Raw genomic sequence first — 14,438 nt, forward strand, 5'->3', positions numbered from 1 at the left:
TATATGTGATAAGTCTTTTGCATTATAGTCCTAAAGTAAAAGCTCATTTTCTATGATGACATTCATTATCTAAAAATCACAGTATTAACAAAGGCCTCTAGAATTGCAATGCACTAAAGTAAATGTAGTATTCTAAATCCCTTGTCAAGAAGGAATAAATTTATGTGTCATACCTCTTTAGGTTGGTGGCTTTTACCATGCACATCCATCATAGTCCTACATGCAAGTATATTGTTATAGGATTTCTAATGCTATTGGTGTCAATGTACAAATGTACACAACAAGTAATATAATGATAAGTATTCAAGATCGTCTCCACAAGGATTGTTGCTATAGGAATTGCTACAACAATTTTATCAGTGCAATTTTTATTCCAAATTAGAATTAAAATAAATTATTAAACTAATGAACTAATTAAAATTAAAAAAATGCAATAAGAAAAATGCAATAAAGTAAATTATCACAGCAAATATAAGTATGTAACCAAGGGGAATAGAGTAGTTGAGTGATTAAACTCACTTAATGGTTTTGACTATTTTTCTAATGTTTGGCTCGATTGCTATAGTATATGCTACAGCACTGGACAAAATCCTTATGTATCCTCAGTTGTCACATGTTGAATGTCTTATATCTAAATGCAACTTAACAGTGATCAATTGTTATGCTAATATCAGATATGACATTACACGTTTTATATTCTAATTATCCTACAAGGTGAATCCCTATATCTAGTTCATCACTACTTTTAGATTAAGCATGACCCTTTTTTAATCAAGTTAAACCTAACTCAGGAAATCCAACCTAAAACCAAGTATTGTTCTGATATGTTCCACTAAGATAAATCTTTTTTAGACTCTATCTTAACTAGTATCACTAAATGGGTGGTCAGTCGAAATAGTGAATTGAAATAAGTATTATCAAAACAACGTGCTATAGCAAACATGCAGTAACACAGAATATCAGTCAATTAACCATCAAGTTTATTCATCACTCAACCACGAGTAAATTTAGTTCATAAATTGCAATAAAACAATAAGCAAAATAGTTTCACCCATCAAACAATTCATCATAACGAGATAAAAACAAGAGAACAAGAAATAAGAGTGAGATCCACTTGATGTTCTTCTAGAATTCTTTATTAACATCCTCAATGCTCTCTCTTGATCTTTGTTTTCTCTTGTTTTATTTCTCTATTTTTTTGTCCAATGACGACCTCTCTTTTTCTTTGTGTTTGTGCTCCCTTATAACTTAGAATTAGGGCAACCGGAGGTCTAGAGGGTGTATCTTCCAATTTAGGAAACTCTAGATTGCAATCTTCAAAGTATCTTGCACAAAATCTTCTCTGTCAATGATCCAGGATTGCTACAACAACAATGGTACAACAACATTGCTACAACCACTACTTCAGCATTTGTACTGTTCTAAACTTGTTTTAATTCTTCTCTAACCAAGTTTTTTCCTTATCTTTACAAGCCTATTGCAGCCACATTCCTTCTTTAAAATTTGAGCTTCCGGTCACCTACAATTATGATTATGATCTAAGCACACAAATTATTCTAAATAAAATAAAATTTATTAAAAATAAATTAAAATAGATGTTCATGCAAAATATAACTAAAATGCAATAAAAACATGTCATTTACTCTCTAAGTAATCTTGATTTAAGTCTAAAAGTATCATGGTAACTCTCATTTCATAGAGTTATCACATATAAAACTTCTTATTGCAGAAATGCTTGATTAGAATAGGAAAAGTATTGTAATCAGGACTAATTCATCCAATTTCCTCATAACATGCATTACACTCCTCCTATCACCAGCTCTATAGTAGGCACAAAGCATGTAATTTTAAATCATATTTGTGATATTTGGCTTCAAAATCCCTAGCCAATTGCTTTGCCTCTTCAAAATATCCACCTCAGCAGAATGCGGAAATCATGATATTATGGGCATAGCCATTTGCGTGAGGGAAACAAAATTTTCTCTTAACCCAAAAGCTTATTTATAGTACTATTTTTTTGGGTACAATATCATACATGACTATATTAACTTAATTTGATAAATTATTAAATAAAAGTTTTGGTATTCTATATAATATAAAATTACTTGGTTAAAAATTCATGAAATTCACTTCTATGTTTTATTTATATTAAAATATTAGGTTAAATGAAAAAGAAAATAGTGATAAAGAGGACACAAACATTTTATTTAATCTTACCCTCTCTGAACCCATATAAAAATGGGGACTAATAATCCTATTAGTTTTAGACTAAACCCAAGTTTACTTTAATAGCCCATGACAACCAAACATATCTTAGATTAACTTAGTTTGTTAGTCTCAAAATCTTATCAAATCCCTCAATTTATCCAAGGTCCTAAATATATATAGCCTAATACATAGTACAAAAATATTGAATTCATAAAAATGCAGTTCACCTTGGAAATCCAACATGCCAAGTTGCTCAAATAGTGCACCAATATACATATGAGACAAGATCAACTATCTCCTTTTTCCAGACAATAACGTAAAAAAATCTTATGTTGGAGAATTATAACAATCAAGCAACTTCTTCATTAAAACAACTCAACTCAATACTTCTTACACTTTTTTTATTATTATACTAGAGAAGATTTCTAGGTTCATGATGATAAACGTAGGGGAGATGGGGTAATTTTACTTAAAACAAACCAATCACAACTGCACAATACTTTACCTACTACATTAATCTCAACTGCATATTTAAGCACAACAAATCTTACCTAATAAGCCTACTACCACCTATCACCCAAGCTCAACTAACTTAGAAAGTTCTATGAGATGGACTAGACTTTGTATTTTTTAGACTTAGATAAAAAACAAGTTTATGATCCAACACCATTTTTAAACTTGCTTTATAACACCCAGTAAAGTTCTCAATCTGGGGAAGTCTTCTTCTTTAGTGGGTTGGTAAGGATGTCGGCAATTTGGTCATGTGATTTGACATACTTTGCTTGTATTTCCTTTCTTTCAATGTACTTCTGCAAGAAATGGTAGCGAGTGTCAATATACTTACTTCGATCATGGACGACAAGATTCTTAGTTAAGGCAATTGCTGATTTCTTGTCGATAAAATTTTTTGTAGGTTCTTCTTATGACTAACCCGACTCCTTTAATAAGTTCCTTAGCCAAACTACATCATAAACACTTGAGTTAACAGCTGTGTTCTCAGGTTCATAGGTTGCTTATTTGACATTCATGTGAAAAACAAAATATCCCATAAAGAACACAAATATTGTAGTGCTCTTTCGACCATCTACATCTCCACTCCAATTGCTATCGCTATATCCAATAAGCTTGTAATCTTTGGAGAATGAGTATAACAAACCAAAATCAATTGCACCTTTAATGTAGCGAAGAATTCTTTTTGCAACTTTAAAGTAGGTGGTCATGGATTTTCCATGTATTGACTGACAAGTCCAATAATATAAAGGATGTCTGATCTCATGTTTGTCAAATAGCATAAGCTGCCAACCAAGCTCTTAAAAAATGTTGGGTCAACATATTTGCCTTTATCATAATTGGATAGCTTGATTCCGCATTCCATTGGCGTGCTTATGGGCTTGCAATCATGTATCTTGAATTTCTTTAGTATTTCCTTTACGTAGCTTTTTTGGGAAATAAATATGCCTTCTTCCTTTTGTTTAATTTTAATACCGAGATAATATGCCATAAGTCTGTTATCAATCATCTTGAACTCTTTGGTCATCACTCTCTTAAACTCTTTAAATAAGCTTGGATTACTTATAGTGAAGATGAGATCACTCACATACAGGCAAACAATCAAATTGTCTCCATCTTTGCTTTTGATGTAGAGAGCATGTTCATATGGGTATTTGATGAAGCCATTCTCTAGCAAATACTTGTCAATTCTTTTATTCCATGCCCTCGGTGCTTGCTTTAACCCATAAAGAAGATTTCTTCAATCTAAGAACTTTGTCTTCATGTCTTTTCACCACATAGCATAATGGTTGTTTAATGTAAACTTCTTTTTTGAGGAATCCATCCAAAAAAGCAGACTTTACATCTATTTGAAAAATCTTTCACTTCTTTTAGGATACTAATGAAATGATTAGTCTTATAGTTTTTAGTTGGGCAATAGGAGCAAATACTTCATCATAGTCAAGTTAGCTTTTTGATTGTAGCCTTTCGCAACTAGTCTCGCCTTATACTTTTTAATTTCACTTTTGGCATTTTTCTTCATCTTGTATACCAATTTGATATCGATGACTTTGTGATCTCTAGGAAGAATGGCAAGTTCTCAAGTGTCATTCGTCACAATGACTTTGATTTTTTCATCCATTGTTTTTCTTCACTTCTCATCTTGTACAGCTTCTTGGAAAATTACTAGCTTATAATTAGAAAGATCTTGGTAAAATAGAGTGAGGTTGTTAAGACTCTTAGTTATCTCATAAAGATCTTGTAAACTTCTCATGTGTGTCACATCTCTCTCCTCTAAAAATAATGGCGGTGAATCTTCATGAGTAGTTGATGTTGAAGAGGTAGGTTGAGTAGCGGGCACTTGTTGTTCTTCTCATATTTACTCCTTCATTATTTGTTCATTTTCTTTATGAGGAAAGAAGTTGAAGTCATTCGCACGAGAGCCAAAGTCTCATTCTTCTTCCTCATTAAAAATTACATCTTAGCTGATTACGATCTTTCCGTTGTTTGGATTTTACAATTTGTATCCATTGGAATTGTTTTCATTGCTGGTAAGGATGAACTTCTCACTTTTGTCATCTAGCTTGGTTCTTCTCTCATCTCGTACATGTAAATGAGCTATGCTTCCAAAAATTCTTAAGTGGGAGATGCTTGGCTTTTTACTATTCCATACTTCTTGGGGTGTCTTGCTTTACATGCTTCTTGTTGGAGATCGGTTGGATAAATATACTGCACATGCAACAGCTTCAGCCAAAAATTTTATAGTAGTCTCTTACTTTTAAGCATACTTCTTGCCATGTTGAGGATGATTTTGTTTTTCCTTTCTACGACAACATTTTGTTGGGAAGATTTTGAAATTGTCGAAGGTTGTTGAATTCTGTTTACTTCACAGAATTTTTAGAATTCCTTAGAAGTAAATTCTCCTCTTTGATCAGATCTCATGATTTTAATCTGAAGTTCACATTTTTATCCACTATAGCTTTGAAACTTCTTGAAAGCTTAAAAAACTTATGACTTCTCCTTTAAAAAATGCACCTAAGTTTTTCTTGAAAAATCATCTTTGAAGAGAAGGAAGTAATTACTTTTTCTATGGGAGCTTGGGTTGATTGGACTACAAATGTCTGTGTGAATGAGCTCGACCGACTTTTTTGCTCTTAAGTTTAACTCTTTTCGAAAACTTTTTTCTGAATTGCATCCCTAGTAAGCATCCTTCGTAAAGTTGATCAGGGTTATTGATGCATGGTAAGACTTTCATCATATTCTTCTTGGATAGTAACTCTAGTCCTCCAAAGTTGAGATGCCTAAGTCGAAGATACCAAAGCCATAATGCATCCTTGTAACAGGTCCTTACATACTTTGCAACATTATTTTGAATATTTAGAGAGAGCATTCTATTCATTGAAATTTTCATCTTCATGATTAAGTTTTCTTTGTCATCTCTTATAAAAAGACTATAATCTTTCATGTGAATATCATAGTCTTTTAACAAGAGTTGACCTAAACTTAAGATATTGCTTTTCATGTTGGGCAAGTAGTAAATATTTGAAATGAATTTATTCCTTCCATCTTTAAAACGGATAAGGATTTTACCTCTCCCTTTTACTCGTACTTTGGAATCATCTCCAAATGATATATTATCGTTCAATGATTAATTAGCTCCACGAACATGTTTTTCCACATACATGATTGCTCGGACTAGTATTAAGATACCAAGTATTGTCTTGGCCTCCATAGTTGCCCTCACATGCTAGTAGCAGTGTTTCACTTTCTTGGTTTTGTTTCCATATATATATTGTTCTCCTCAACTTTATTATTGGGAGAACTATATTTTGAAGCATAATGACCAATTTTTTGACAATTGTAGCATTGAACTTGGGATTTGTAGTACTTGGATTTTGAGTGGCCTCTTGCATGACCTCTTGTACCTCTCTCATAATTGTTATTGAAATTATTTTTACTAAAATTCCAATCTCGTCCACGACCGAGAGCTCCACTTTGTCTTCGACCCCTGCCTCTACCTTGAGACCATTGTCCTCTTCAATTGCCTTGACTTGTTGTCTTCTACTTGATTTGCATCTTGAGAAGCTACTTATCGAACCCTTGCTTCTACTTGTGCTTCTCTTCATAGGCTTGCAGCGAACCTTAAAGTTGCTCGATTGTCAGGGCCTCCAAGTCTTCCGTTTCTTCAATCATCATAACAATGTGCCTAAATCTTGGAAACAAGGAGCATGTATTTTCTCAATGATCCTGACATCTTCTAGCTTTTGATCATTTCTTTTTAATTGATTTGAAACAACCAAAGCTGTTGAAAAATAATCAGAAATAGAGTCAATTTCTTTCATGTGCAACGATTGAAACTCACCTCTTAGAGTTTGGAGACACACCTTTTTCACTTTCTCTTTTTTTTATAAGAGGTTTGAAGCTTCTCCCATGCGTTATTGGCTGAAGTTACACTTGAAATTTTCTCAAATCCCTTACCATCTAATGCTTGACAGACGACGAAGAAAACATTTTTGTCCCTCTTTCTTGAATCCTTTAAGTTATCCTTTTGTTGTTGATCAAAGAAGCCTCATCTACTGGCTTGTTGTAGCCTTTTTCAATGACTTCCAAATATCATGAGCTCTAAGGAAGGCTTTCATTTTAATACTCCAATTATCGAAGTTATTTCCCTTTAATGATGAAACTTGGAATGACGCCATGCCACTATTACCCATAACACTTTATAGAGTCAAAGTTTGAAAATTTTGATTGCACTAAGGGATCCAAAACTTCAAAAAAAAAAAAAAAACCTAGGGAGGGACTCGGACCAAAATTTTAAATTTTGGTCAATGGTCAACAGTTAGCAGTCAATAGCTGATGGTCAACAGTCAACAGATCAATTCGGCTCGATTCACTTGACTCCATTGCAAGTCTGTTTATCTCAATTCAGATTAATTTAGCACGGGTCACCTTGTTTCAGTTTGGTTCAACTCGATGAGTCGACTCAATTTCGAGGCGGAAGCTTTCAACAGCAAGTGCAGACATGTTCAAACTCCAATTACCCTGACTTTTATGGCATTGTGTTTATCTCATTGAGATCTTTGATTTGATATGCTACACTATTGTGCAGAGCATCTATTACTAGCTCTGATACCACTTTGTTAAAGAATTATAATAATAAAGGCAATTATCCACCGACCACCTATTTTTTGCACTTTTTCAAAAATACACAATTCTTAATTTTTTTTGTTGAACTCCACTCGAAGTTATATTATTTTGCACATGTCCACTGTCATCTTCAAACTGTTAAGAGAACTAATGGAATATTGTGTAAATGACTTTTTTACCCCCAATATAAAAGGACAATTATCCACTTACCACTTTTGTTTTTGCATTTTTTGAAAAATACACAATCCTTAAATTTTTTTTTCTGAACTCTACTTGAAGTTATATTGTTTTGCACTTACCTATTTCTATCTTCAAATAATGTCGTTGTGAAATGACAATTTTACCCTTATGATGTTAGCAAAGTTTTAACAATGTTATAACAGAAGTGGACCAGTGAAAAAAATGTTAACTTTAGGTGGAGCACTGCCAAAAAAAAGATTTGCGTATTTTTAAAAAGGTAGAGAAAACAAGTGGTCGGTGGATAATTACCCTTATAACAATCAAGCAAGTTCTTTATTAAAACAACTCAACTCAACATTTATTACACTCTTTTTTTCTATTATTATTATACTAGAGAAGATTTCTAACTTCTTGATGCTTAAATCAAAGGGGAGAGGGGGTATTTATACATGAAACAAACCAATCACAACCATACATTACTTTCTCTCTCTCTCTCTCTCTCTCTCTCACACACACACACACACACACACACCAATCACAACCATACATTACTTTATCTCACACACACACACACAAAATTACACACACACACGCCAATCACAACCATACATTACTTTATCACACACACACACACACACACACACAAAATTTTGACGGGCCCTGGTATATTATTAAATATTTTTCTTCCATTTCCTCCTATTTTGTCTCCATAACTAAAATGATTTGATTATCTCAGTCTTTCATTTGCTTTAAACAACTCTCCTCGAAGTAATAGTCATACATACTTTCCACTAAAATACAATCGTCAATTGCGGATATATAAAAGAAGAAACAAAAAGTCCAGTTATAATTCAAATTATGCTGTATTATTATGTTATTTTATTAGTTATTGTTTTTCAAAATTTCAAAGATGAAGAAACACTAGTGTGGAGCATAAACAAGAGCAAGACATTTAAAATGTGCGTTTGGTTCATTTCTCCTCTTTCTTTTTGTTATTTAATTATATATGCTCTGTTGTGACGTTTTTGCTTATATTATTCATAACTTTTTCCGAAAAGACAAGTCAATTTCAATTTAATATTTGTTATTTTTTCTCTATAAATTTATGTTTCCATAATTTTGTAATATAAATATATTATGCATTTTCTACTCATTATACTACTGAGAATAAGGCAATTTAAGATGACATTTTGTAGGTATATTAATTGAAGGAACAAGAAAGCTGTTAAATTCGATTGTTGTGGGAACCAAATATTGGATTGAGAAAGGCTTCTACAATTTACAAGTAGCTTTCTAGAGAATTGGAAAAATAAAGCATTTGTGATGGATTACCTGTGATAGAATAAATAAGTTTGAGTCGGTGCTACATGTGGATTTTGGTGTTAGACTATGTTACATGTATAGCAAATCTATGAGTTGTTATTTATGATAATTTAATTATGAGAAATTATCAACCATATACCCTTAAACGACACCAGTATCAAACGTACTACAATATTTTTTAAGTGTATCACTCGTATACCCTAAGTTGACAAAACACTTCTGCCGTCCACCGATCCGTTAATTGCCGTTTGCGAGCGCTGACATCATAAGGGTAATCTAGTATTTTTTTAAAAAAACGACATGTCATCCCATTTACCTAGTAAAAAACGACATGTCATATGATATATTTTGATAAAAATGACATGTCATCCCATTTATCGGATAATTGTTAATAATTGCTAAAAAAAAAAAAGCTACTTTACAACCGAATCTACTCCTTCAAAATTTAACCTAAATTATTGAAGATCTACTCCTCGAAGCTCCAATTTGAATTTTTTATGGTATAATATGTATAATTGTAAATAATATGTGTTAATAAATTTTTATGGTATAAGATGGATATTTTTTATGGATAATTGTTAATAATATGTATCATTAATAATTCATATTTTTTTAATAAAAAAATGTATTGTTAATAACAAAATAAAAAAAAATTGTGTATTGAAAATTTACATTAATTTTCAAGGAAAATTTATTTTTTTACCTCATTTTGAGTTTAAAGGGTAAAATAGTCATTTTGCTCAAATTCTGTTAAGTTCTTAACAGTAGTAAACGAAAAGGTGGACGCCAAAACTCTTTTGTCAACTTAGGGTATACGAGTGATATAAGCGAAAAGTGTTGTAGCACGTTTGATACTGGTGTCATTTAAGGGTATATGGTTGATAATTTCCCTTTAATTATTTCACATGTTGTGATCTTTTTATTTTAGATGACAATGCAAGAGTTTTTATATATTACATATGATGTAATATAGCATTAACCGACTTTTTGATTTGGTTATTTGGCAACGTGAGCAACTCTCACGATCAACTTTATCCCGCATTGCAAATTTCCAATACGGTTTAAAACCACTCATCCAGTCAGGGCTATCTTGAAAAGAAAATATTTGTCTTTTTCTTATTAACATAATAGAAGTAATAAAATAAAAATATTGTCATGGATTTTAATATTTAAATTTCAATTTAAGTTTCAACTAATGTGCAATACAAGCTTTCAGAGGACTAGATAAAGATTTTTATTTGACTAGAGAGACTTAGTCATGTTCTACAAGTTTTTAAACGTGCAGGATGAGCCTCCGCCAACACCAAATGACCAATCGATGATTAAATAGCCTGATAACTAAGCCAGCCCACTGAATTTCCGAATCCTATTTCCATATAGAGCAAACTAGCAAAGTAATTTAAATTTTAAACCTCTCCTTTTATCTTATCATACCCAATTATTATTTTTTAATTTAATCATAATTGTACTAAATTTATTACTTCAAGGTACAAAATAATTTATGAAAACAGTTTGGTACTCTATTTTGAGCCTGTTTCCAATTTGAGTTTTTTATGATTTGATTTTCTTGGTAGTTAGGAGTGTATACCTCTTCAAGTTGGTTCAAGTAGATCCCTTTCCTTTGAATAATGAGAAAGAATGAACCCAACTAACTACACTCATATTCTTTAAACTCATATGACATTGTTAAAGATTTATTCTAGAAATGACTACGACATTAAAAGATAAAATAGGCTAATGGAATAATTAGGTGTTCGTGTCTTTAAGCTAACCCAAAAATTAGGAACGTGTTTTTAATTGGTTATATTAATATTTTTATCCTTTGTGACTTCTTTTTATGGCACAGCTCTGATTTCTCTCCTTAGTTGTTGTTGCGTTTGTCACTGTTCGCTGCATATTGTTATTTTTCATGGGTATGATTTGCCATATGCGATTTAAATGGGTCATGTCTACTGAGCATCCGTTGTGCCTTAAAATGCTATGAACCCATGCTTGAATATAAAGTATAATTGCATACATAACAAATTCTGCCATCCTCATGCTTTTGCTAGAAAATGGTTCTCATATCCTGACGACTTTTACTCTCAATAAAAGTAACATAAATAACATTTTTGTTTCATTTATAAACCTCGACGAGTGAGGGAATTTATTAGAATCATCGAAAAGAGACCTCATCATCGGAAAGAAATAGAAACTGGAAAGTCGAGGCCAACATCAATTGAAACTGCACTCTTGGGATTCGTAACGCATCATGCACTATAATTCATCATCCTTTGGTGCCTGGTGATGATGTAGCAACCATCTGTTTGTCGTCCAAGGGAATTGGCTGAAAAAGCAATGTAAAAACTGCTGGTGGTAAATTTGTGGGGAATGGTAAATGTAGAGAAATACAACAATAATGGTGGAACTTTATTACGTAAAGTAATGTGTTTATAACTAAATTTGTATGTAGGAAGAAAAATAATAGTAATATGTAAACTGCAGAAATTTTGTGTGCTTCAAGGCACGTTACAAATGTCACTTTCCTTAAGACGTTATTTGCCCCCACCAATTGAGTGATGCACATGGGTTAAGCAAATACGCCTCCAGGATACAATGAAGCACTTGTTTGTTTGCTTGCGTTGTGCATCGACGAAAGCAAACCAGAATACTCTTGAATGTTGCAAGCCTGCCAAGAAACAATATATTGTTCCTGCAGAAGACAATATATTGGAATGTGAATGCACAAAAGAAATGGGTGTTTTGTGTTGAAATTCGTACTAGAAAAGATTGCTAAGAAAAGAGTGGTGTAGGATCATTAATTTCATCTCTAAATGGCTTAAACATGACCCCTATTTATAAATATAGTTGTGCCCCCTCATTTGGGTTGTTATCTTTCATGATACCCCTTCATTCATGGCCATTGGATCTAGATTTGCTTTTAATCAATGGTCCAAATTGAATCATCACCATTTCAAATGAAATGTTACCATGAAATGATGCATCTCTAAGTGAAATGTTGCCATGAAAAGTTATATCATTTAGTAAAAAAATACATTTTCTACAAGACACAATTAAATGGACATGTCCTTACAACAAGACATCATTTAATTAGACATGTCTTTAGTGAATGATACATTTTCTATAAGGCACAATTAATAGGACATGTCTTTACAATAAGACACATTTATTTTGAAACTTTTCCAACAAAAACTACATCCATAGTCTCTTGGTTTTGAGCCCCATGCCCATCTCCATGTAGATACATAAAATGGGACACTCTCACAACATTCAATATGAACTCCACTGTAGTTTGCGATAAGGGAGAATTTTTATCAGCTCTGTATGCATTCAGCTTCTTCCACATCTGTCTCATCATATCCTTGATGTGTTCACGAGCAACTTCCTCCGAGGCACCAGTTTCATGCATGTAACACTGGATTGATTTCGGAACATCCCCCCTCTGTATCTCATCCTGATGAATTATTGGGAAAAAAAAAAAGTACAATCAATTCATAAATAGAGGATTAATTCAATTTCTGTCTTGTTAAAAAAAGAAAAAATAAAAAATACCGATGAAGTTCCCAAATCATCTTGAAGACGAAGAATCTTGAATGACCAGTGAATTATATCTTGATTACTTTCTAAAAATTCTAGTTCCTTCTCAATGATTCGATTTGTCCCAGAAAGGTATGCAGTCATTGTAACCATAGGGCCTCCTATTGATAACAATCCATTTTCCAAGAATTCTCCCTGCGTTGGCGTGTTCTCACCATGGTACCATTTCGCCTCCACTAAGTAGGCTTGTATGTTGCGAAGCCACTGATGCACAAGACAAAGAAAGTAGAAGCATTTTTTGTATCTTTTTTTTTGCAACAAAAACATCGTAATTTAAAAGGATAAATCAAAGGAAAAGGAATGGCGGCAGAGGTGCAACTAATATTTTACGTACCGCATTTTTTATACTTCGAAGTATATCAAAATCCCATTGTTTGAGTACGTAATAAGTAAATTCATTAACCAAGTTGTAAAGCGCAAGAAAACAGATTTTCATATAGTCCGGAAGGTGGTTCAAAGCATAATTGATGCCCCACCTGTAGAAAACGAAAAAAATAAATCATATGAATGGTCAATTAATTTGAGAAGTAGCAATCAGCTGGCTAGCAGTTGAATTAATCAATTAGGTATAACATTAATTTGCCAAAAACCCTCTCAACAGCATCAACAAATAGCTCAAGTTCATCCAAAGTTCCATAAGCATCATAAATATCATCAATCACTGAAATTAGTGCAAACGTGATTGTGAGTATTCTCCTACAGTAGGCGAATTGAGGCTCAAACACTATCCCCAAGCTCCATACGAAGGATGCTACCAAGCTGTCCCTCGCAAAGCTCAGTTTCTCTCCAAGACCTATCACCACCTTCATAGGAAAATTAAAACGAATATTATGACTCGTAGCTTTACAATACATCTATTATAGAGTCATCTTCTAGTCCGAGATTCCTTAGAGTCAATCTCTGGTGCAAACGTCTGTATTTTGTAAAGTACAGACTCAGACCTTTACACTACTGTAAAAGGTGTAGTCTGCACCAGAGAATAATTTAATATGCATATGATTAATTTGTACAAGTTATGTATTTCATAAACTAAAATCTTTGATACATACATAAATATGAGTTATGCAACCAAGCATGGATACCTTGAAACATCTTTAAGTTCTTCCTGGTAAATTGCCTGCAAAACGTTGAATTCCAACTTAGCGAGCTCAAGTAAAAGGTGGTTCTTGTCCTCTCTTTTCTCATAAACGTCTATGAACCACCTTGCCTCTAACATTGGAACTTTCCAAAGCAGAGGAAGCTCCAGTGCACGCTTTGTTTGTTCTGCTACAAAGACATCCCCTTGCTTGCTCTTGCTGATCATCACTTCTTTTAGATGTTTACTGGTGAATTGCCAGGCCTCCTCCATGATGCTTTCTCCTTCCAAGCTGTAATACGAGGCTTCATGCAAGCTTATTATTCCCTTGAAATCATTACAAATGAAGCCCCCCTTGTCGTCTTTAAAACCATTGAAAACGTCTGCAGTGCTCAACAAAAAAGAACTACATTCATCAAAATTTTCGCATACATATGCTAATTAGAGAATGACTTAAGTGTCTCAGCGGCCTTGTCGAGTTCGAATTCTCTGGAGATAGAGAATTAAAAAATTGATTTAAAAAAGGAAAAAAACAGAGAGATCGATTCAAATATTCAGACCTTGCATGCGCATGACAAAAAAAAGCGAGTTAATGATATGTACCTTGAGAAACAGGATAGCCATGTTGTCTAAGTAGTCTAAACTCAAGGGAGGTTGCATACAGATTTTCTTTTCTCCAATTATAATCTTTATTATTGTTGTAGTTATTGTGCAATATGTTCCGAATCTCAGTCTCAAAATGATAAGCCAATCCAAGTCTTTGCAAGTTGTCAATCAGCTCCAACTGATCCAGAGGCTCGGTTACATCCTTAATTGTTGTCATTACTTTTCCCTTCAGCTCTTCTGCTCGTCTTTTGTATGTTTCATCCTGTGCACCGCACAGCATTTAGTTTTTAGCTATTCATGGTGCCAATGGAAA

The 14,438-nt window shown here is 33.1% G+C and overlaps 1 protein-coding gene across 1 annotated transcript in view; it reads right to left on the minus strand.

The window, feature by feature from the left end:
• Window positions 1-10,983: 10,983 nt before the first annotated feature.
• Window positions 10,984-14,438, minus strand: part of LOC112097876 ((R)-limonene synthase 1, chloroplastic-like) — a 3,832-nt gene continuing 377 nt past the window's right edge. Inside the window, exons 2-9 of the mRNA XM_024183470.1 lie at window positions 14,123-14,388; window positions 13,514-13,902; window positions 13,018-13,247; window positions 12,779-12,920; window positions 12,400-12,648; window positions 12,044-12,301; window positions 11,429-11,539; window positions 10,984-11,254 (exon numbers count right to left, since the gene is read on the minus strand). Coding sequence (XP_024039238.1) covers window positions 11,114-11,254; window positions 11,429-11,539; window positions 12,044-12,301; window positions 12,400-12,648; window positions 12,779-12,920; window positions 13,018-13,247; window positions 13,514-13,902; window positions 14,123-14,388 — 1,786 coding nt within the window. The 3' untranslated portion in view covers window positions 10,984-11,113. The remainder of the gene's footprint in view (window positions 11,255-11,428; window positions 11,540-12,043; window positions 12,302-12,399; window positions 12,649-12,778; window positions 12,921-13,017; window positions 13,248-13,513; window positions 13,903-14,122; window positions 14,389-14,438) is intronic.

This window comes from Citrus clementina, unplaced genomic scaffold (assembly GCF_000493195.1).
Source record: "Citrus clementina cultivar Clemenules unplaced genomic scaffold, Citrus_clementina_v1.0 scaffold_5, whole genome shotgun sequence".
Taxonomy (NCBI): domain Eukaryota; kingdom Viridiplantae; phylum Streptophyta; class Magnoliopsida; order Sapindales; family Rutaceae; genus Citrus; species Citrus x clementina.